The sequence below is a fragment of the Drosophila novamexicana genome, unplaced genomic scaffold (genome assembly GCF_003285875.2).
Source record: "Drosophila novamexicana strain 15010-1031.04,08,12 unplaced genomic scaffold, DnovRS2.1 tig00000108-arrow-pilon, whole genome shotgun sequence".
In the NCBI taxonomy this organism is placed as follows: domain Eukaryota; kingdom Metazoa; phylum Arthropoda; class Insecta; order Diptera; family Drosophilidae; genus Drosophila; species Drosophila novamexicana.
Genome location: NW_020824772.1, coordinates 898,589 through 922,911, shown reverse-complemented (window position 1 = coordinate 922,911; position 24,323 = coordinate 898,589). Strand labels below are relative to the sequence as shown.

The 24,323-nt window shown below is 41.3% G+C and overlaps 5 protein-coding genes across 7 annotated transcripts; 2 read left to right on the top strand and 3 right to left on the bottom strand.

The window, feature by feature from the left end:
- Positions 1 to 576: 576 nt before the first annotated feature.
- On the bottom strand, positions 577 to 5,830 carry LOC115771924 (mitochondrial coenzyme A transporter SLC25A42). Of its 2 annotated transcripts, XM_030717822.1 has the most exons (6): positions 5,618 to 5,830; positions 3,148 to 3,364; positions 1,998 to 2,301; positions 1,663 to 1,928; positions 1,411 to 1,597; positions 577 to 1,343 (listed from the first exon to the last, which is right to left on the bottom strand). In XM_030717822.1, exons 2-6 carry the CDS (start codon positions 3,356 to 3,358, stop codon positions 1,190 to 1,192), a joined length of 1,122 nt encoding a protein of 373 aa, XP_030573682.1. In that variant the 5' UTR covers positions 3,359 to 3,364; positions 5,618 to 5,830; the 3' UTR covers positions 577 to 1,189. The 2 variants fall into 2 exon arrangements, with proteins under 2 accessions (XP_030573682.1, XP_030573683.1); XM_030717823.1 differs by lacking the exon at positions 5,618 to 5,830 and having other exon boundaries at positions 3,148 to 3,455.
- Positions 5,831 to 5,934: 104 nt separating this feature from the next.
- Positions 5,935 to 7,195, top strand: LOC115771925. Its single transcript, XM_030717824.1, has 2 exons — positions 5,935 to 6,784; positions 6,847 to 7,195. The coding sequence occupies exons 1-2, from the start codon at positions 6,038 to 6,040 to the stop codon at positions 7,174 to 7,176; spliced, it is 1,077 nt and encodes a 358-aa protein (XP_030573684.1). The 5' UTR covers positions 5,935 to 6,037; the 3' UTR covers positions 7,177 to 7,195.
- A 35-nt stretch (positions 7,196 to 7,230) lies between these two features.
- On the bottom strand, positions 7,231 to 7,779 carry LOC115771926. The gene is made up of 2 exons (XM_030717825.1): positions 7,552 to 7,779; positions 7,231 to 7,485 (listed from the first exon to the last, which is right to left on the bottom strand). The coding sequence occupies exons 1-2, from the start codon at positions 7,705 to 7,707 to the stop codon at positions 7,408 to 7,410; spliced, it is 234 nt and encodes a 77-aa protein (XP_030573685.1). The 5' UTR covers positions 7,708 to 7,779; the 3' UTR covers positions 7,231 to 7,407.
- Positions 7,780 to 8,263: 484 nt separating this feature from the next.
- On the top strand, positions 8,264 to 22,979 carry LOC115771922 (fatty-acid amide hydrolase 2-A). Of its 2 annotated transcripts, XM_030717818.1 has the most exons (5): positions 8,264 to 8,808; positions 8,955 to 9,021; positions 14,591 to 14,771; positions 20,925 to 20,972; positions 21,052 to 22,979. In XM_030717818.1, exons 1-5 carry the CDS (start codon positions 8,748 to 8,750, stop codon positions 22,423 to 22,425), a joined length of 1,731 nt encoding a protein of 576 aa, XP_030573678.1. In that variant the 5' UTR covers positions 8,264 to 8,747; the 3' UTR covers positions 22,426 to 22,979. The 2 variants fall into 2 exon arrangements, with proteins under 2 accessions (XP_030573678.1, XP_030573680.1); XM_030717820.1 differs by lacking the exons at positions 8,264 to 8,808; positions 14,591 to 14,771 and having other exon boundaries at positions 8,982 to 9,021.
- On the bottom strand, positions 9,816 to 11,694 carry LOC115771923 (succinate--hydroxymethylglutarate CoA-transferase). The gene has a single exon (XM_030717821.1). The coding sequence runs from the start codon at positions 11,540 to 11,542 to the stop codon at positions 10,226 to 10,228; it is 1,317 nt and encodes a 438-aa protein (XP_030573681.1). The 5' UTR covers positions 11,543 to 11,694; the 3' UTR covers positions 9,816 to 10,225.
- Positions 22,980 to 24,323: the final 1,344 nt, after the last annotated feature.

Below are 24,323 nucleotides of genomic sequence, written 5' to 3'. Positions count from 1 at the left end.
GGAATTGTAATTAAAAGCTATTAAATTGATTTTTCGCAAATTGCAATTGCCAAAAGGCTTAAATGCCTGATGGCAACTCTGTTCACCTGTTGTACGCCAGCCGCCCACAAGGGAGCGGCCATGACTAAAATAAATCAATATTCTTTTATTTTACACTATTTAATTATACTGGCCCCTTTTTCCTGTTTAGCGGCACTCACCTGGTTTTATGCAGAAGTCCACTTGATAGTTTTTATAATTGTTATATATGTATGTACATATATGTAGGGAGCCTTTGCGAGGCTCTGGTAAAACGACAAAAAAAAAACTGAAGTTTCAAAACAAATCCAGCACGTATAGCACACGAATTATTTGGGAACAGTTAACGAAATATGACTTGCGCTTACACAAAATAATATAAATAAATAAACAATTTGTTTTTGCGCACTATTTTTGCACAACTGAGCGCGACTAGAGATGGTAGATATGACCAAACGGTGAACAAGAACGTTATCGCACTGAAGCTATCGTTGGCGTTGCCACCCTAAGAGGCTCACCGAAAAATTTGGCGCCCCTCTTAAATGCTGGACACATGTATTTAAAACATTGTAAATTTATTTTTGCTAATAAAAAACACACTCACATATCATATAATAAAGTATTGGTTTCATGACTGAACATTGGTAAATTTACGGTAGTTTTATACAATATTTTTACAGCATTTGAAACTCGACATTCGACACTTGAGTAAAGTAAAAAAGAGCTACAAAAGACAATTACACAATTATTTTAAGAGCTATAAAGTTGTGTACATTAAACAGTTATTGTCCAGGTAATGCGTTTAAGTATAAATAAAGCATTAAAATCAATACAATAGGAGCCTTAAATTTGAAACTTTATACAGATAGTTTTGTTGTTTTTGTTTTTTATTGTGTTTGTTTACTTTCAACTTAAAGAAAATAATCGTTTACATTGAAAAACAAAAGTAAGCGGTTGTGTATTCTTCATGACTCTCCCACATTTAACAACTAAAAATATCAATCAAATATATAACAATGCTGATGCTGCATAAGAATGCTGCGCTAAATCCTTTCAAGCTATCGAAACATTTAACTTAAGTGCGAAAGTAGTACGTTTTCCTGTTTCGGTTTCTGTTAGTGTGTGTGTGTGTGTGTGTGCTAATGAGTATGTGTGTTTTAGAGGCCAGTTGCTACTTTTCGACCCGACCACGCTTCAAGTGGGATAACTCAATAAGCCAAGCCTTGATCAAATCATACGTGGAGAAGCTTATGCCTACAGCAATGGGACCCTTGATCCAGTTCATACTCAGGCCCTTATAGAAGCCGTTTTTGACACCCTCCTCACTGTGGAAAGCAAGAGGAAATGAATGAATTTAAGGATTTGAATTATGACTAGGCGTGGCTAACATACCGGTAGATCTTAGCAAGCGTCTCCAGTATCGTGGGAAACTGCTCGGGCGCGTCTGCACTTACACGCATCGTCTGCATGCGCCGACGCACAATATCCAGCGGATAGCTGGCCGTTTGTCCGGCCGCTCCGGCCGCGGCGCCGAAGGCCAGCGAAATGAGAGCATTCGGCTTTGTATTGCCAATAATTTCTGGTGAATTCAAAAGATTATTGTTACAAAAGAACAGACCCACACAATCTAGAAGCATCATTTACCGTGATATTCGCGCTTGAGCGTTTCGTAGGTGAAGAAAGAGGTGCCCGCATAGGGTATAACACCCAACACAGTGGCCCAGTAGCCACGGAACAGCGTTCGTGGTCCCTCCTCGACCCAGATCTTGGCAAACACTTGACGCAGTGTGCGATACCCCGTGTATCTGTCCGTGACCGCCATGCGGGCGCGCGCCAAATCCAAGGGATACGTCAACGATTGCGATGTTATGCCCGCCAGCGACCCGGCCACGAAACGACGTCCCTTGGTGCTGTTTATGAGCAATGGAAATGCACGTGAGATAATTGAAAGATACGCTAATCAAATGGTTTGTTCTCACTTGGTTCCATTCTGATCCACTTGCAGAATACGCCGCCACTGCTCGTGGGATGTGAACTGAATGGCCGCGTACGGCACGATGCGGGCCATCGTCGCCGAGTTGCCGCGCCATAGGGCAAGGACACCCTCCTTGGCATAGGTCTGCTGCAGATAGTTGAGCGATGCCTTGAATGAAAATGGCACATCCTTGCGTATCTGGAAATTGATTTTCGTGCGATCCAGCGGGGCAATTGTTGTTTTGGCTAACGCACCGGCCGCAGCGCCCGATATCAGACTGATGATCACCTCGTTCAGATTGTTGTGCACTGGAAAGGTAGGCGGAAATGGATACATGACTCTTTTAGACAATTTTTGCTTGTGCAGGGTATCTGCTAGTCGAACAGGTCCAACCAAACCTAAGTCGATTTACTTGTTTGTGCATAAAATAGAATTGTCTCGATTTTCTACTCAAATACACTTTCAGTTTATTTCATTTTAGAGAGATTCGTTAAACTTGAATTTTTCTTAAATTGGGAAATTTGTAAATCAACTAGAGCTATGTCGGGCTGTCTAAGATAAATGTTAATCTAGTTTAAAAGTGTACGAATTATAACTGTTTATACCCTGTACCCAATGAAAAGGGGTATGCTGAAATTGTGCAATTGTATGTAACAGTCATGGGGCAAGCAACAGCCAGTATATAAATTCTCGACTATCGAGACGAGCTGATCAGGTCCTTCTGTCCCTCTGCCCAGCTGGAGGACTGCATCCATTTCGGAGAGAGAGAGAGAGATACTTGAAATGTGAGTTCTATTGCATGTGCAATTTGATTGTTTATAATAATCGATCTTTTATCTAGGTTTATCAACTTATATAAATCGATAAGTATCGATACTTATCCTAGCGAGCCTAGACTTTCCCTTCACCATGTTTTCTTTCAAGTTATCGATAGTCGCTTATCGACTTTTAACTGATCGAACTAGAACTAATATTGCATTTTAAGATGATTAATCCCTGTCAGAACATTTTCCATGATTGTTTGCAACATATATTCATTCTATCGGACACTAAGCTCTGAAATGTTGCTTGGTCGCAGAGTACAGGGTATCTACCGGTCGTGACTAAAGCACTATTGCTTGTTTTACCTGTTAATTTCTTAACATTTCTCTTACCATCTGTGGTCTTTGCGCTCTGATTCGTGGACGTCGCCGTCATTTGCGTTCCCGTTGCGCTCTTGTGGCCATCCTCGTCCTCCGCTGGAGCAGCTGTGTCGTCCGCGGCGGCCGCATTGTTGGCCGTGCCGGCGGCAACTGTGCTGGATAATTGACTACCTGTTGATGTAATGGACATGGCAATGTTGGGCTTCTCCAAAAGGCGGCTCATGGCAGACTGTCAGGGTTAAAGGCACAATAAATTTGCATTTTAATTATAAATCCTGGTCAAATGCTTAAGAACTGATATTATCGGCAAATAAAGACCGACAATAGCTCATCAAGGCAGCTAACGTATTAAATTTGATTCCGACGCTTATCAGCTTGAGGTTCAGGCTTCTGTTTCGCTGATAAGATGGGGCAGGGGAGATGGGGCATTGATCTGGACGAGAACTTTCGCAATTGTTTCATAATGGAACAAGCATATTATATATGCATTTATTTTTTTGGCACGCTCTCAAGAGCAATCAATTATATAAATTTTCAATATTGAAGGCATTTTTGTTGTTTAAATGAAAAGAAAAAATATAAGACTAGATAAAAGTGTTTTGTGGAAACTTGGAATTGTACTTTGGTTTGAACTGCTGCCGTTTAAAGAGCGTTAGATTAGGAGTTTTGTGATTAGATTGGGACTCATTAGCAGCTGGTTTAGTTTAGGCTTTAGCTAAATTTATTTTGTTATTTACAACAAAATTGTGAGACAAACAAAAGGCGCACACACGCCAGACTTAAATGTATTTATTTAATATAGAAAAAGAAAAATAGAAAACCTGTTGTTGACACTGAATGTAAACAGCCGAGCAATAGCAACAAATTATCACCAAAAAATAATAATAACAAGCATGTGCTGCATAAGCACAGACACCGCCACATATATATAGACACATACATACGTACGTGTGCACATAAATAGATACACATTCAAAAAAAAAGCAAAGCGCCTCTTTTGACTTCCGCATTTGCGATTTTCAATTGAGTTCCCAGCAAGTGAATAGTTTTACCTTGAACAGGTTTCAGCATTGGGCAGATACGGGCCTAGGCCGTGATAAAAAAAGAAACTATCTCTCGTGATAAGATAAGACGCGGATAACTGCGACCAGACCAACAGCCTAGTGATAAGCAGATCCCGAGTTGATTAAGCTGGCATATAATATGGCCTATTCCTTAGAAAGTAAAGCTTTGCGGGCTTTCAAGTCAAATTTCACATTCAAGTCAAGTTTTCTTTTTAGTTGCGTTTGTAAGCAGTTCTTTTTTTCATGCCTGAAGTGTGCATTTTTCACATACTAAAAGCCAAGTAAATGGAGCTTGACGAGCTTTCCTTCTGTTAGGTACAACAAGTGATATTTTATTTATTTGATTTTATCTATTTCCAGCCACAGTAGTCACTCGCATATAAGCAACATTCAGAGTTAACTCAAACATTTCAATATTATCTATCTTCTGCAAAATCTTGAATAAATGTAATGCATATATTAAGTATTTACGCTCTTGAATTTCTGTATTAAAACCAGTTCGTAAATTATTAATCTTAATTTTAATAAATGGCATACATTTATTTGAGGAAAACTTTGAAAATTCTATATTTAAAACTTTTTATAAATAGAAAACAATTTCTCAAAAACATTCATTTCAAAAACATTCTTATTTCTGAACAATTTGAGTTGCAGAAAACACACACCAGAATTATCCTGTACACCTGCAAATCAATTACGTCCCACTGTGTACTGGATGCTGCTAGGAGGAGGGGGAGGGTGGGCGGATTTGCATTGCAGCCGGCAAATGTAAACAAGTTCGTTAAACGTTATTTGTTGTTTGGCATTGAGTCAAGGCTGTTGCTTATCCGTGCATGTGTGTGTGCATGCATATATGTATGTACATGTGCAAGTGTGCGTTTGAGTGCGTTTATAAATAGATTCACTCATATTAGGTTTGCCTAATAGGAAGCATGTGGCAATAACAGCTTTGATTCTGATTGGCATGGACTTTGCACCCGGCTCAGTTTGCTGGCAAACGTATGCAAATGCGTATGCGTAATATCTATATATGCAATAAATTCGAATCATAGAAACACTTGGCTTTTTTAGATTACTGCGTTTCAATTTATTGCTCGCCTTTTACGTTATTTGGCAATTCAATGTAATGCAATTCTGATTGGGACTAGCTGGCCACACAACAGAGCACAGAAAACAGCTGTTGCTTAACTGTGCTTCACTTTCTGCACACTTGTGTGCCAACCCCCGCAGCCCGCAGCCCACATTAGCCCATTACCACATCCAATTGGAGTACAATTCATGCGTTCTGTTTTGATTTTGTTCGCCTATTTATCACGTTTTCTGTTGCCCACACGCACACACTCGCGCAAGCCTATTATATAATTGGCCAAATTTAGACAGCATTAAATTATGCTGCCAAGACAGCGACGATAACGCACCTTTGTTTTTGTTGTTAACACAGATTATTTGCGTATTTGCTTCTGGCATGCAGCAACAAAAACAACAACGCAGTCGTTTTGCAGCGCACGCACATGCACCTACTAGCTGTGGCTGGCAATTCTGGGCGCCACGCTCATTTATTTTGCTTTAATTCACAACACGTAATTGTTATTATTTAATACATAATAATCATTTGCAGCGCGGCTTTGTCTTTCCGTCTATTCTGACCATTTGACAAAAACATCGAGAACTGTATGAGCACCAGGGCTGCATCGCTAGCGTATTAACGAGCGTTGCCACATTGCTGAAATAGTGTTGCATTTGGCCTCTGGTAGCAGAGCACGGCTGCAGCCAACTTCACGCGAGACGCACTTGGAGCAAAACAGCAAAGTATCAAAGCATAAAAATATATAAAAACAATGAATGTATCGAATTTAAATGACTTGCGATCCTATTCTCGACACTGGCTTACCGAATTCATCGAACAGTACCAGGAGGAGGAGTGCTTGTGGCAGCCAAAGCATCATGACTACAGCAATCACGCCGCCAGAAATAAAGCGTACGACAAACTGGTCGAAAAACTAAAAGAAGTTGAGCCAAATCCAGATCGCGCCATGGTCGTTAGGAAAATCAACTCACTGCGCTCGGCATTTCGACGCGAGTTTCGCAAATCCAGCAGCAAAAGCGACTACGAGACGCGTCTCTGGTACTACGACAAACTGCTCTTTATAGCCGATCACAAGCCCAAACGGCACTCGAACGAATTGGCTGGCAAGCCCAAGCGCGAGCTGCACATCAATTTCGATGACGAGGACTCCATGGATTTCGAGGAGGAATCGCATCATACACCACAGTCACAGCACATTGAGACAATTGTGCCCAACCCAAACGACGAAGTCGAGGAGGTGACCGCCACCAACAATGTGGTGGTCAGTAGTCAGGGCGCCACGCTAAGCACCATATCAGTAACGCCGGCAGATTGTGTGACCTTGGTGAAGGATGAGACCCATCAGGCACACAATGAAGTAGCCGAGGCGCATCAGCGTCTAGTCGCACAAGCCACAGCCGCACAGAGCTCCCTGGCCGCAGCTGCGGCTGGCGGGCATGCGGTCAAAGTGCTTGAGATTACATCGCTGGACTCGAATTCGCAGCGTGAGATACAACAGGTGAGTCTGGGCACATGGCCGGCCACTAGCACAGATTGCATAGTAAAACTTCCGTCTTGCAGGCTGTCAACTCGCTCGAGCACCACCAGCAGCAACTGCAGCATCTGCACCATCAGGCTAACGGGCATGGACAGCCCGTGCCGACCATTCAGATTGGACGCGACCATTACCAGCCGCTGTTTGGCAATGCAGCGACCACCGCGTATACCACCGCCGCGCCCGCCACGTCGCATCGTCACGAGGATGAGTACGATGCGATTGGCGTGAATGTGGCCAGTAAATTGCGTTCTATTAATCACACGCAGCGCATAATTGCCGAGAAGCTCATCAGCGATGTCCTCTTCAATGCGCAGCTCGACAATCTCACCGTCAATTCCTCGTTGACGCAATAATTTATAATTTAAATTAGGTCTAGATGTGTGTGTATGTAAACGAAAACTCAAGCATTCGCTTCATGCATGCAGAGTTTATTTTACATAAGCATATATGTATGTATTTACGTCGTCCGTTTATGTGTTAGTTTGTATATTACAGTTCAAAGTTTTCGTAGATCTAATTACTGCATCACTTGAATGCAATAAATAGCTTTTAATTAGTTTAACAACACAGCATTTTGGACATGATCACTTGGTCGGGCTGTCGCTCGAGTTGCCCTTCTCCGGCTCGTCGCCAGTCAGTCTCCTCAGCGCGTATTTGGCAAACTGCAAAGTAGTATTATATGTAAATATATTTAGCTGCACTTTAATCAATCAGTTTTTCGCACGCACCGTAATTGGAGGCAAATCAATTTGTTCCTCAACTGTAACCAGTTTGCGATTCTCCTGCAATATCTTCCAACCAAGGTGTACGGCAATCAGGGTGGGTATCATCACTACGGCGACTATGTTGCGTGAGAAAAACGATTGTTTTTGTGGTGCCGGCATCTTTATTAACAATTTATGACAGGATCAGAATTATTGTTTTTATTATTTAACATGTTTGTTTATAGCGATAACATCGATAATGTGCATGTTTTCGATTAATTTGCTAATGTGCTAAAAAATACCCACATTTTGCTAGCAAGATGGCAACGCTGCTCGTTTGGCGCCAGAAATTGAAGCATATCAAAAGAGTCTGCAATTAAAATTATAACTTCCCATATTGAATTGGCTTGGCAAAGGTTGCCTTTTTTGGCTTATAAGCAAGTCTAGGCATAATCAAAAGACTCAAACTTAGGGTATACATACTTAAGCATAAACAGTGTGGTCTGGCAGTTATTTTATGAACAAAATATTCAAGGTCTAATGATTAATGCATCTAGACTTTTATTTGCATAAGCTTAAATGCAAATTTTCGGCACCAGACGGCTCATGCCACTAGCTGCTATAAACTTTTTTTATCAAGATATCTGGATCAACCTCGGCAGCTTAAATGTGCATTTCTGTGCAATTACAAAAAGTTTTGAGTGTATTACAAGAATCGGTGTTTTTTCTAGCTAATTGTTGTTTACCTACAAAGTTACCTTTGACTAAATTGTTGGCAGCTGCTGCTGAGCGCATAGATTTTACCTGTGTGTAGACAGCCAAGTGTCTTTGTTCCCAGCAACTCTCCCCACTCTATACCTCTCTCTCGCTCTCTCTCTCTCTCTCTCTCTCTCTCTCTGTCTCTCTCTTTCCCACAGCATAGAACGCGCGAATAATGGCATTTGTGTGAGCAAAGTACGTTGTGTTCAGCGTGTGGGCAGATGTCCAGTGCAGGGAGTTTGTCTTCGGCGTGTCTCAGCTGCTGTCTGTGAACCTTGCACACAACAACAACAACAACAAGAAGAAGAAGAGCAATATCAATACAAATACAAATAAATAAACGAAACGCTGAAGCGAGCAGCCAGCGTCACTTGCGCTGCCTCCGTTGAGAGTCAGTTTCGACAGCACTCGCAGGCTATTCACAACAAAGCAAGCGTAAAAAACAGTTATTGCGATTATTAATGAGTTTGGAAAAACGAAACGAAACGAAACGGGAAAGAAAATTCCAGTTGTTTAAGAGAAGTTAGTTGTTAGTTAGGGTTTTGTGTTTCGCTGTCTTACGAGTGCTCCTTTCACATTCTTTGTTGCTTTTTATTTGCATGTTCGTTTCCATTCGATCCCCATTACCATTCCCATTTGTTCCACGTACCGGGCGCTATGTGACCCAGTGACGCGTGTGTTAAAATCGATAGTCGCCTTTGTGCGCCTCCACCTGGAAAGTGTCCTGCTCGACGGGTAAGTGGACTAAGTGCTCGGGTTTGTCGCCTGGCTCAAGGCGCTCACTGTAACCTGCTTATTGCTGCTGGTTGGCTCTTTGGTTCGCTGTGGCGCATTTATGCCTGGATGCATAAAGACACAGATGAACGCTATCCAGCCGACAATATTGACAACCAGGGCCAGCATTACGCCGTAGAACAGGATGATAACTATTTTCTCTCGTCGCGTACGTTCGGCCCATGGCACATGATCCCGTTGGAACTGTGTGGCAGTTGGACTCTTTTAACAACACTCGCTCGCTCGCTCTCTCTCTCTCTTTCTCTCTCTCTCTTTCTTACTCTCTTACCGGCATGTCAAGTCGGGCAGCTAGAGCGACAGGCAAATTGTGGCCCATTTGAAAAATTTTACTTTTACAGAATAAAATTTGTAGCTAAATAAAAATTTGAGGTTTACGTTGACACTGTTTGAAATCGCATATTCTTTAGATAGACAGACACTCTATATATTATACATGGTTCCATATTATTTCTCATCAAACCATTAAAGAGTTTGAATCTCTTTTATCTTTTTTTTCTGCTCTTAAATACATCCATTAAAAGCTGTCAGACTTGATAAACTGAGAGCATGAACAGATTCCAGCTCAGGCGAGATTTGGGAGTTTTACTCATTATATACTGTTCAGAACATGATCTTCAGTTCTACCTACATATATAGTATTTATAACATTTTATAGAATTTTCTGGATTAAAGATATGACATTTTCAAGAACATCAGAATAGATTTAAGTTTAATAAAATTTCCTATGATTCAACATTTAGAGGTTAGTTCCATTTTAATAAAGATAAGGTATGTACATAAGTAGTTAGACTAGGATTGAAATAACTCAGCTCTTAAGCTTTCTGCAGATTTAATACTCTGAATGAGCAGAATTTCGGATTGTTACGGAAATGATATAGGAGTATGCTGTTGATTGTAAACCTCGTAGTTCTCGAGTATTATTCAAATTTTCTGAAATCAAAAAGGTTTTTCACATAAAAACCTTAGGCTAACGGGGCTGAACGCAGAAAGTTTTGTAAACATAAAGCTACTGATACCGTTAATAACCGCAGCAAGGATAATAACAGAAATGTTAAATGTTAAATGAGAAGTACAGTTAAATGATAACAAATGTTATAGAGTATAAAAGTTATATAACGATATGATCACATGCTCAGAGCATCTTTCACTGTATGATACGCTGCTCGCGAAGTTCGGCAATCCGATCGGCTCCATAGCCCAGCAGCTTGGCCAGCACCTCGTCCGTGTGCTCGCCCAGCATGGGGGGCGCGGTGCGGGCATCGTTGCGTGCTTCACTGTAGACGACCGGCGGGCCGACAACCTTGACGCTGCCGTCGCGCGCATGTGGCAGCTTCTTGACCAGTCCAATGGCCTGGATGTGCTCATCCTCGAACACCTCGCGTATGCTGTTGACGGGGCCCACCACGAAGCTGGCGCCCTCGAATCGATGCATCCAGTTCTTGGAGGTGTCTCGCGCTAGTATCTGGGCCAGCAGGCCGACCAGCTCTTCACGATGCTGCACGCGATCCTTGTTGCTCTTGAATTTGGCATCCTGCGACACCTGCTCAATGTTCAGCCGGCGGCATAGCTCCACAAACTGGGCATCGCTGCCGGCGCCCAGGGTCAGGTAGCCATCGGCTGTCTTGAAGCTCTGGTAGGGCACAATGCTGGAGTGGGCGGTGCCCCAGCGCTGGGCCTCGGTGCCGGCATTCAAGTAGTTGCTGGCCACGTTGATGAGCAGCGAGCAGCACGTGGACAGTAGATCCACATCAATCTTTTGGCCGCGCTGGGTGCGCTCCCGTTGCAGCAGCGCGGCCAGAATGGCGCCGTGCGCATACAGACCCGTGGCCACATCTGTAACGGCCACGCCCACCTTGCTGGGCGGCCCATCACGTTCGCCCGTAATGTGCAGCAGCCCGCCCATGGAGGAGGCTATCACATCATAGCCCGGCCGCTTGGCGTAGGGTCCCACAGAGCCATAGCCACTGATGGTGCAGTAGATCAGCCGCGGATTCACTTGACGCAGCTGCTCATAGCCCAGACCGTAGCGTTCCAGTGTGCCGGGCACATAGTTCTCCACCAGCACATCGCACTTGCCGGCCAGCTGATGCATCAGCTTCCTGCCGCGCTTCATGTCAATGCACACGCTCTGCTTGTTGCGATTTTGGGCCAGAAAATACGCCGCATCGCCGCTTTGCTCCAGAAACGGTGGCCCCCATTTGCGTGCCTCGTCCCCGAAATGCGGACGCTCCACCTTGATCACCTCGGCGCCCAGGTCGGCCAGCACCATGGTGCAATACGGGCCGGCCACAATGCGCGTGAGATCCAGAATGCGCACGCCACGCAGCGGATGACGCTCATCCACGGCAGACGCGTCAAGGTTAACATTGTTGTTGTTGTTCTCGCTGGCAGCTGCAAAGCTTCGCAAGCTTTGACGCGCAGCAGCGGCTGCGCGTGAGAGACGCAAACGTTGTAACCACATAGATAACGGCAGAGACTGTCTGTTTATTTTCCAATCAATTGCTGTTTGCTTTTCTATTTACTGTCACTTTTCCAGTTGTTGCTGCTGCTGTTCTTGTTCTTGTTGTTGTTGTTGTTGTTGTTGTTCTTGCTTAGGGCTGCGCGCGTATGCTTAATGGAAAGTTTTCCAAACAACTGCTGATCAGCCACTGAACCAAGCACACAAGACAAGTGAGAGCTTTCTTTGAACAGCGCCCACTATTTGCTCTCTCTCACTCTCGCTCTCGCTCTTTTCAGATACGTTCTTGCATAGCTATGTAAACATACGATAGCAGCATGTTAAACGTTATCTATGGCATTAACTAAGCTTGGCATTTATTAGCTCTTTCTCTCTCTCTCTCTCTTTCGTACTCACTCTCTTAGTGCTGAGGCAGAGTACATTGGCCTTTATTGCAAGCTGCTGGAATGTTACCCAGTTATTCCCAATAATTCAACCAACAATTTTAATTCCTTCCGCTCCATTAGCATTAACCTTGATGGTTTCCCGTTCTGCTCCAAAATAAATAAAACCTGCTTTGTGTTTTTATACCCTGAGCCCATTAAAAATGGCTATAAAGGTATATTGTATTTGTGCAAAATCCAAATGTATGTAACAGGCAGAAGGAAGCATCTCCGACCCCATAAAGTGTATATATTCTTGATCAGCATCAATAGCCGAGTCGATCTAGCCATGTCCGTCTGTCCGTCCGTCCGTCCGTCCGTCCGTCCGTCCGTATGTATGAGCCAAAGGATCTCAGAACCTATAAGATAATCGATAACTTTGGTAAATAATAAGAGCTAGAGTCACCAAACTAGACATATAGTTTCTAAAATAGAATATATATATGCATTTGATGTTGGAAGAGGGTTCAGGGTATCCCGTAGTCGGGAGCTCCCGACTAGAACCTCCTACTTGTTTTCCCATCAAATAACGCTGGCTCCAAAGGGCACAAGTCCTACACAACTCAAAATGAATGTTATTTTTGCGTGTGATCCCAAGTTTAAAGACTGTAATTTGAACCTCTAGACAGGCTGGGATTCTAGCACATCCCCCTAAGTACTTTAATTATATTTTGTTGTTCATAAGCAACGCTCTTAATTAGCCGGCTCAAAGCTGAGCTCGCTAATGGTTGCGCAATTAAAAAACCATTTTTATCTCGTAGACAGCTAAATGACAAAAATTGAAGTGTTTACAAAACCAAAGAAAAACGCAAAATACCGAATTGCAATTAAAAAGAGCGTCAGGCATCAGCGCCCCATCATATGAGAGACCAGAATCTAATACTCCCACCATATCAGCATTTAAATGTATGTGTGTGTTCATATTTCTGTTATTATTTGTTTATTTTCGTAATAGTTTTGTTTTCCAGACAGATAGAATAAATATTTGACTGCATTTACTTGACTTATTCTCCCAATGATCTCAGTTTCAAATTCGCCTTTGTCCAGCTCTTGTGTACGTCATTGTAATTAGCTGACTTTGTTTTGGTTACATAATTAACTTGGTAATTTATTGTAATCTGTGTAATTAACAGTTCAAAGGAACAGCTTTGCTCTGGTTCTTCGCACTTGAACAATAACAACAAAGGCAAATAAATCGGAACTCGTAAGTTCGTGTAATTGCCGCTTAGCAGGAAACATTCCAAGTCATTAGCTCCATTGACGCAATAATCGATAAAGATATGGCTAAGACAACAATAAGCCACACTCAGCGAAAAACTGTTAATTTTGAACTATTGTCAGGCTTTAAACTTTTTCTAAATCCCAAGAAGGCCGAAATTTTTATTTTTTAACTTTATTTAAGACCAAAATAATATATTCAAATAGAAAAGCCAATCTAAATGTGTTTATGCCATTTAAACATCAACCTTAATGCGTTTATTCAATTTAAACAATTAAATTTTATACATTATTTAAAATTATTCAAGATATCTTGATATCTTAAGACTTGAAGATGAAACCAAAAACCCAAAAGTTTTTATTTTATTGTTGCAACATAAAAAATAAGTTTCAAAATCAAAGAACACTCATACTTAATTGAAGACATTAAAGATGCACTGAAATTGCAAAGAACAAATCATAATGCCCCAATCAATTCTCCGAGTGTATTTACATTGGGATTTACAAATGAACTTTAAAGCCGCGCCGGCGCATGCAACGAACTGAACTTAAGAGCAGCTGCTCATTTTAAGAGAGCGCCACTTAAACGCGAACCGGTTCGAGCTTTCGGCTCAGCGCTGAGCGCGCCTGAAGCTTGCTGCGAGCAGAGCTTTAAATGTTATGCCCCGCGCTGGCTGCTCGTTTATTTACTTAGCGCGCGTCGTTCGCAGCAGTTCGTTCGTCAAATCGCGGCTCGTTTCAAAATTCGTTACACTGGGCCAAGTTGCCAAGTGCACTCACAGTTGTGTTAGAGCCTCCTAGCCGCCCCCCACACACATACATACACAAGATATAGTGCAACAAAATGAAAGCCAGTGAAACGTTAAGCATGCGTTTGCAGCGCATACAAATTTGTTTAGAAAAATACAATCGCTGCCGCAACTAAATTGAATAATTCGGTTAGCACAAGATGCAGTCGGGCTCAAGAAAGTGTTGCCACCAGCTATTAGCCAACTGACCAAAAAAGCTGAGAAAAATAAAAATCAAAAAAAAAAAAAAAAAAAAAGTATTAAGCCATCGCCAGCTTCATAGCCAACATCGTGTTCGAGTTCGTGTCGTGTGTTGTGTTGTGCAAGCGCAAATCGCAGCAGCCGCTGCCGCTGCCGCCGCCGCTGCTGTTGCCGCTGCCGCAGTCGGCGCCTCAGTCGCTGCAATTGCAGGCCAGCTGCATATTGCATATTGCACAATCCTGTCGCTTGTTGGCCAACCTGTTCGCTTGTATCTGTTGGCTACAGTTTTAATACAATTCAATAAATACCCATATATATATATTTGTAGATAAATATATATATATATATATATATTTTGAATAATTTCACTTTGAAGCCGTTTAACGTCAAGCCGTCAAAATTGCTGTGCTACTGTGTTCCAGGATCCTGGGGTACATCATGCGGCGCTTCCTGCGCTCGGCCATGATTGTCTTCAGCTGGTTTGTGGTGCCCTACAGCCGCTACACCAACATCAAGGTGATGCGGCGCAAGCTGCCCCCCATACGCAGCCATCTGCTGGAGATACCTGCCGTCGACCTGGCCAAGCTAATTCGCAACAGAAAGGTAAGTCCCACCTTTGCAGCTTACATTGGTCACTTGACCAAAACCACTTGCTCATAAAAAAAAAACAAAAAACAAAAATAAAATAAGTCTCAATCGAACGCACCTCAAATTGGCGAAATCTTGCAAAATATCTCTAGACAGCTTGATAGACAGTCTGGCAAGGGGATGCGGGAGGGGGCGGGGGATGGAGGGGGAGGTGCGTTGGCTGAGCATTCAGTCCACAATCGTCCAGTCCACTTATTGCACGCGCCAAGTCAACGACAACAAAGGCCACTCACAACGCTTGCCACATCCATTAGATACTTTGTGGCAAAGTTGAGGCAATCTGCTGCCGATGACCGCTCGCTGTGGCCAGGTAGATGGACGCCCATTAGCTGGCTGTGTCGCAGGTGTTGACTGTGCTCACCTTTAACACAAAGACTTTGCCTTAAAGTCTTAAATTGTCAAAGCAATATGTTTATTTGGGGTTCAAAAACCCTAGACTTCAATGGGGCTAAGCTGTGCAAAAGTTATGGGAGCTCCGATTTTTATATCCCACATAAAATGTGCTACATAAAATATAAAAAATATATGATAAATTCAAAAACAAAACAAAGTACATATTTTGATTTATATTTACAACATAAAACAAACAATATTCAATTCGATTCTGTATTGACCCCGATTCACTTTTGGGCTTAATACTTTTTTGAGTTTAAATTTTACAAAGTTTGGCTTTACAAACGTGATATTTGAGCTGTGTATTAAATATATGAAAAACATAATTATGTTAAGTGAATACAATGGAAAATTTGTTCTTTAAAAACTCTCGTGTTTATTGTCTCATCTTAATGAGTTATATTGTGCTTTAAGCTGGCATTCAAATTTTTGTAGCAGGTATCAAAAACAAGGCTATATCTAACTCTAAACGTGATTTTGTTGAAGCAAATAAAACATACAAAATCATGGTACATGTATATCATATGCATAATAAAGGAAAAAACCTTGCCGGATTATATAAGTTTATTAAATTGAAAAAAATTAGGCTAGTTACAGTAAAGATGGCGGGTACTTCCCGTCCTTACCCTGGGCAAATTTTGTGCCTGTATTTTAGATAACACTTTTTCACCTTCTTCGATTCCTATATAAATCTTCCAGTGTCAACTTGAACTTAACGTCTAGAGCGATATTTGAAAATAAGCTGAAAAGGCATCCAATGAAAACCAAAAGTTGGAATCAACTATGAGAATCTTGAAGGCAAAAGAAAAAGAACTTCCGTTCATCAAACCCTTGACCCTTGGCTTATCAAAACTCAATTTTCTCAAAGATCTTTGAAAATTAATTTGAAGCCGGGTCGAATGATAAACAAATAATTTCGAGACATTCGTTTTTCGCGACTTTTCCACAGCTTCGGGCGGAATTTCCCAAAAGTCCGGGAACTAAAGTGAACATTTCAGCTGCCTAGCTCTTACGACTTGGGCTGCATCTCAATCATTCATTCACTTAGTCAATCAGTCAGTTAGTCAGTCAGTCAGTCAATCAAGACAAACAGTTTTATATAAAGAAATATAGGAGAGCCTAGATAACAAATCTGCGTGAGGTGTAGTCGAAGAAGCCCTCTTCATATCATTATTTCCTTTCCCATTCCCATAAAAACCCATTTTGAAAATAATATAATTAAAATATATCTACCTTAAAACAAATAACTCAAATTCCTTGAAATTAGTTAAAGGAAAAAATATGAAAGGAGCCTCAAGTATATCAACATGCTTCGACTCTCTTTTTATGCGCATTTCATAAAAAATGTGCCATTACACTTTTTGCCCCTTGTCAGGCATGTGCAAATCTTAATTGCAATTCGTAAATAGCCAAAGGTATAAGCCGTATATAGCTCAAGCCAATTTGAATTGAAACAAAGCATTTTATTGTACGTATGCATATGGGGCCGTTGTCAGTTTCAAAATCTGGCTGTGGAAATGCCAGTCGGAGAAGCAATGCGGCAAATTGGTTAGCTAACCGCGGCCTAGAGAGCTTGCTTGACTGTTTGGCTTGGCCATAACTCGGCCATATCAATAACATCTGGTAACTGCCTCAAATTACACAGAGACACACACGGTCGGGAGTCAGGCGAGATGACGAATACACTACGAAAAAAAAAGAGTATCTGCCAAATATATGCTCATAAATAATTGCAAGCGCTGGTCTGGTTATGTTTGTTGTTGCAGTGATTATTGTTGTTGTTGTTGCTGTTATTATTGTTGTTGTTGTTGTTGTTGTTGTTGTTGCTGTTGCTGTTGCTTGGGCTTCTTTAGCCTGGTTTGCTGTGCTCCGTAAGATTCATTGCGTTCATTGGTCCACATCCACACAGAGCGCACTTAAGGTCATGACTTGACAGACCTTATCGAGCCAGCACATACACACACACACACATATATATATATATGTATATATATTGCGTATTTATTTTGGTTTAAATTTATCGTAATTGTTTATAAAGCGTGCTGTTTGTTTATATTTTAGTGCGCGTTCATATCACATTCAAGTCTCTTTTGGTTTATGCGCGCAATGTGCATTAAAATCATTATTTTAATTATGACTTTTATTATACTCGGCTTTTATTTATATTTTCATTGTCAGTGCTTAAGCAATTGCTTCATTTTATTTACGCAAATTTTAAAAACAATTATTATTTTATTTTTTTTTTCGTTTATGTTTTCCAAACCAGTTGGGCTCTGCTCCGCTATCAGCTGTGCGTGTCTCTGCTCGCATTCACGACCGGGTCATCGTCAGAGACAACTGCGACAACAATTTGCTACTCGAATTGAGATTTATTTAAGCAATAAGTGGAAGGGGAAGAGCAAGAGCTGTGCTGTAGATATAACATATCTTCATAAAGGAAAAAAAGACACTCAAGAAATTAGCAAAAATTGTATTCATGCTTAAAGTGTATCATGCTTTATTATTCGCAGTAAATAGAGCTAATTCAGACCCTATATCAATCAATAGCAGCCATATCAATTTCATCAGTCCAGCTCCAAACTGTCAATCATCATTCTGACAAAACCGAAGCTCACGTACACGACACACGGACACGCATTGAAAGCACATCGCAAGCCTCACCACTTGCATTGCACTAATACACGTACATTTGTCAACACACACGCACACGCACAGTTAGTGCTGGCATTTTTAATGCTGCTGTAAAAAGTGGCTTTTGCTGTTAAGCACTGCGAGGTATTGCCCTAGTCGAATGACCAACTGTTGCTTAAACTTGTTTTTTTGTCTCGGTTTTCTTTTTTGTTTGTCTTTCCCTTTGACTTAAGCATGAAATATCTGAATCTGTGTCTGTGTGTCGCGATTACATTGCATGTTGTGTTTTGGCTTTATCAACAATTACAACAAGCAACAAGTAGTTGGGCATGTCAATGGACGCACAAAAGTCTGAGACTGTGACTAACTAGTTGTCAATAATTACAAGAAAAATAAATATACATATGGAGAGATTTTTGTACTGACTGACAGCCCAAGTTGCCTTCCACATTGTAAAATTTCTGCCTACAAACTTCTCTGGGTTTTATCTGTCTGATGAATGTTTTTGACCGAGTTCGAGGCTCTGGCGGGGCAAAGCTATTTGAAATATATTAATCTCCTTGTGCTATCATAAAAGTGAATTTCTATATTTGACAAACCAATATAATATTTGGTAGATCAAGTTGTTTGTTTATAAAGTATAGTAAAATTCCTCTGGAAAGGCTGAAAAGAAATTGTAAAAAGCATTGCATAAACCTTCTTCTGTCCGATTGATGTGGAGGACTGAGCTCGAACCCATTTAATCGTTGATTTTGATTATACAATTTCTATATCTTGAATATCTATGCAATATTTTGTAGCTCCAATTGTCTGCTTCGACTCATATTTCTTCCATCTGGAATAGATTAACAAGACTTTAAGGAATACATATTATATAGAACCTAAGTATTTCCGGTCTTGTGAAAAACGTATATGCATTTCATATAAAGGGTATCAGCTGTTTTGTCTCACTCAGCTCACATATTTGCCACTTTTGAATACTGTCCGAACCCGTTTGCTTTTCGTCAACGGGTTGACCCACTGTTGAACAGTTTTCTGCCTTCACTAGGTCTTCAGGCAACACACTCACCTTTACATTCATGTAGCTGGCGTGTATTTGCTTGTAACTGAGTTATGCACAACGCAGGTTGTTTTTTTTTTACAAAACCCCACGCATGTTGAACCCCGCCACCCCCTCTTCACTGCTTCACAAGTCTTGCCACAACTGGCTGTGTACATAAAAAGTTTGAGTTCGAGTTGCGGCTGCATCTGATTTATTATTACACTGGAAGTCATTGAAAAAGTCAAGTAGCCTTAATTTTAATAATGTACGTATATGCTTGCATATGTACATATGTTTGCGTAAGAACGTACTATGTACTATACTTAAGCCTAAATAGTTGAAGCATTTCAATTCTCAATGTAACTTTAGCCAGCAGGCATTGAAATTTTGCGGGCACCTGTCAAAATGTCATCTTCAATTAAAATGCAATCGAATATATGTGTATATGTATATTTAAACAGTCCAAATTTCATTTTAATTTATTTGAAATCCGTGCAGCTTTAGAGTAGGAGCTCTGATCTGATCTTTGAGTATAAGCATTATATATTGGAAGCTCAGCTGTGTCTATTTTCTAGATTTTGGATTTTGGATTTGGTTTTAGATTTAATCAACGAAACAAAACACGACTCTGTCTTTTGCTTACATCGGATTTTCAAATCCTCGTTGTTTTACGTTCTTAGATTCAAAGTTAATAAGTTTACTTCTTAAACACGGAAACACACGAACATGCACAAAGTTTTTGTTCCCAATGTACACGCGTGTTAGTTCGTGATAGTGTCACGCAAAAAAAAAAAAAACAACTTACGCGTGTTTAATGACTCTCATAGGACGGATTTCTTACTTCATCAGATATATACATGCATTTATTGATTCAGTTTAAGGCTATATTAATAGAGACTAAAACATTTTGCGCTCATGGGAGAGTCTTAAAAGTTCTTATAAGTAATGAAATTACATTTAAATTTGTATACCATCAACTAGTCTCTAAGTTTTAAAGCTATTGTTCCCTCTTCCTGTTCCACGCAGTACATACATAGGTATGACGGACCGGCCGGATCGAACCACTATATCATAATAATGTACTTGTATGGAAAACGTTTTTGTTTCTTAAAATATATTACTCATGTATGCAAAATCTTATCAACATCGAACCACTTTATCATATGGCTGTCATAGGAAAGATCGGTCTTTATTTTATATTAAGGATCTTATATTAAGGTAACTTGTCAAAATTCGGGACTTGTTAGGTCCATTATGATTCTCATATATATATGCCAACTGTAATCAACATCAAATATATGCTAATATATAGGAATGATCGGTGGCATAGTATGATCTTATAAGGATTAATATTGTGTTTTCCGAGATATTTCAACAAACTCAGTTTTTTGCAGCCTTATTCTAACATATCTGCAATAGAAAAGGGTCCAGAAGGGTATTAAATCTTCGGCGTGCAGAGAGAAAATAAAAAAAAAAATTTTATTAACCAGTGCGAACTGCTTTCAAGTTACCTTAGATTATAATTCAAATAAATTATTGTATTAATAATTCAAATAAAATATATTAATTACAATTAAACCAAAAATGATCAAAGAAAAACAAATACATTCACTTCCAAATAACGTGATCGGCACGATGGAGGGTATTTTATATGCCGTGCCCGGCCCGGCACATTTAGATGCTTTCATTATAAATATTCATTTTGTTTGCACAAGAATGTCTGGCCTTATGGAATGCGCCCTCCTTCCCTCTGGCCAATCGTCAATTGCGAATCCGCATATTACTCATACGCCATGTCGCACGCTGCGGCATTCTTTCCCCCGCCTCTCGACGGACACAATACAATTGGCATGAATGTGGTTTTTTTTATTGATTTTAATTTAACGTAAATTGGTTTTGTGTCGACGCTAGGTTCTCACAAGCAATTAAGCGAGAAGAATGGAACAATAAGACATTTACAAATAAGTACAAAATACAACTTATGTCTAGAAAATGCGGAAATGATCAAAAGACTTTTTTCTCTTACTCTCATCCCGTTCCAGATTAAAAGCGAAGAAGTGGTTGAGGCCTACATTGAACGCTGTCGACAGGTAAATAATACAAAAGCTGATTTACCACTCGGTTTCGGGTTTGATAATTGTGTGTTTATATATTCGAAACGATCCACAGGTAAATCCGCTGATCAATGCGATTGTGCAGGATCGCTTTGAGGAGGCGCTGGAGGAGGCGCGCGAGATAGACAATGTGATTGCCATGGGCATCAATAGCGTCGAGTCCATGGAGGAGCACACACCGCTGCTGGGCATACCGGTGACGGTGAAGGAGAGCATTGCCGTCAAGGGCTTGACCAATCAGGCGGGTCGTGTCTTCAAGACGCCGCAAATAGCCAAGTCGGATGCGCCCGTCGTGGAGCAGATCAAGCGCTGCGGCGGCATCATATTGCTGGTGTCCAACACGCCGGAGCTGTGCCTGCTCTGGGAGACGTACAACAATGTGACGGGCCAGACAAAGAATCCGTACGACTTGAAGCGCACACCGGGTGGCTCCTCGGGCGGCGAAGCGGCGCTCCTGGCGAGTGGCGCCTCGCTGCTGGGCCTCACCTCGGACATTGGCGGCTCGTCGCGTTTGCCGGCCATGTTCAGTGGCATTTGGGGTCACAAGCCCACGCCGTATGCGGTCTCGTTTCGTGGCCATCATCCGACCAGCGATTTTCCCAAATGGGGCGACTTCTTTACCATTGCGCCCATGACACGCTATGCCAAGGATTTGCCGCTGCTGCTCAAGTGCATGAGCGATCCGACTGGACCGAAATTGACGCTGGACAAGGAGATCAGTGCGAATGGCATACGTTTCTTTTTCATGGACAACGACGGGCCCTCGGGCATGATGCGTCCGCTCAGCCGGGATCTGCATGCGGCCATCAATCGTGTGGCCAGCGATTTCAATGCGAAGCGCGTCAATATACGCAAAATGAAATGGTCGCTGGACATCTCGCTATCGGCCATGCTGACCATGAAGAACATTGAGACCATTTACCACAAAACGGAGGAGGGCGAACAGCCAAAGACCGTGTGCAAGGAGACGGTCAAGTATTTCTTTGGCTGCTCGGACAGCATACTGCCCTCGGTCATCTTCGGTCATCTGCAGAATTTCATGAAGATAATACCCAATTCGCGGCACAAGCATCTGGCCAGCATCATCGAAGCGCTCAAGACTGAATTCAAGGAGCTGCTCGGCACAGATGGCGTTTTCCTCTATCCCACATTCCCGAATACCGCCCATCAGCATTATCAGATCTATCACAAGCTGCTGGAGCCCATGTACATGGCTATATTCAATACCCTCGGCCTGCCCGTTACCAACTGTATGATTGGCCTGGATCGTCGCAATCTGCCCATGGGCATACAGGTGGTCGCCAATCCCGGCCAGGATCATCTCTGTCTGGCCGTGGCGCGCGAAATGGAGCGACGTTATGGCGGCTGGGTGCGTCCGCCCTCGGAGGATAGCCACAGTTACGCGCAGTCCAGTGGCAAGCGGGGCTGAGCCCCATTTTCATTTAGTGAATTATTATTTCATTCGTCATTCGTCTTGCACATATATATATTTTTGATTCCATCTAGTTATCCCATAGTTAACTATGTGACATTTTATTGAAATCCCAAAGAAAATTATAGAAAATTTGGCGTACTTTTTATTACACATTTCTTTTGGAGCTTTCTTTCCTTCATTTTTATTCGTCTCGCACATCACATTTACTTCAAATCATTTCACATTCTAAGGAGTATTAAATTATTGCTTTTGTATTTGTCCAAATTAATGTTGTATGTACTCTAAATCATATTGTATGTATGTATGTATAGACATATATTATTGTAGATCATAAGTGTTAGGTTTTTATGGCCGCAACTGGCATTTTAGATGATAACTATGCATAATTTGTGTATTGTATATTCTTTTTAGCAACTTTTTCGTATTGTAGAGTCACAGTGATATATGTGAATATTCATTGGGATTGATTGGATACCTGAACAAAATTTGTACCAGAAACGATCAATATATATATATATATATATATATATGTATATATATTTTTGCATTGAGCCAAATTGTGGAATAAACAAATTATAATATCAGGCAAACATTTATTTTAAGAACTTCTCTTGCGCAAGCCTCGCAACAGGTTGGCCTCCAGTTCACGGCAGACTCTCTGTCTCAGGAGGGGAGGAGAGGGAGAGGGGGGGGGGCCCAAACTAGGCACTGTTATGGGCTAATAACGAATATAATAAGCTACAACAGACAAACAAAGCAAAACTGGCTAATAAGCAGCTACTGGCAGAGTCGCAAAACAAATGGTTCCACCTGGCTGAACCCCCAGCACAGAACATTAAAAAAGAGTTTTATTTGTGTATGTATGTGCACATATGTATGTTTGTATGTATGTAGACACACACAGATATGCACAGCTTAAGTGCATGCAGCACCTGCCCCTGGGCAACCAAGGCGAATGACTAGCTCTTTTGCCGCCGGATCATAGTCGCAGCTTTTAAGTGTTGTCATTTTATTGGCCTGGCTAACTAGCCGGGCGGCCACAGCAGCACACTATTCGATTTTTTGACTATTTCGTTTCTGTTTTTATTTTTTGGTGGCTTTTGGAGTAGCTCAAGGTTTTGACAATATGGCTTGCGCAATTGCGCTTGCCTGGCCTGGCTCTAAGTTTTCAGACAGAACGTGTTATTTGGCCAAAAATTGGAGGTAACTTAAATTCTGGCCAAAGAATGTGGCGGCCAGTTTTTTTAGCATGGCCAGAAACTATCATGAACTGCTGCAGCCCGCAATTAACACGCACAGTAAATTTTGACTGTTTTAATTAGCATTACGGGCTCTGCCATAGCCAAGTTCTGTTGCTGGCCAAAGAGGGCTAAAATGAACATTTGTAAGCCAAGTATTTTTAGCTACCTATCGAGAGACTATTAAAACAAAAAATTGAGAGCGAACTCCGCCGAGCATTGCTGACTGGAAAGCCACGAGCAGCCGTAAAGCGAGAGCGAGAGAGAGCGAAGACAATATGCAACCATGGTTACCGTGCAACCATGCACATGAGGTAAGAATGTACCAAAAAGGTTAATTTAGTTGCCAAAATTAACTCTTACCCTTGAGCATTGAGTATTTTCCAAAGCCAGATTTAAAGAAAACGGAGGTTTTTAAACTTATTTCTAACAAATTATTTTTTCCTTAACTTTGGTACATTTTTTTGTAATTTTTGATTGAAAATATTTGTATGTGGCAACCATGGCCATATGTGGTACACTTTAACCAAATCTTGTAATTTCTCTTATGTTTGGTACCTTTTTTGTAACGAAATTTTATTTTTAGAACTCTTCAGTAACATTTTGTATAAATATGTTGCAGACAAACATATTATTTTGTAAAAATGTATTTAA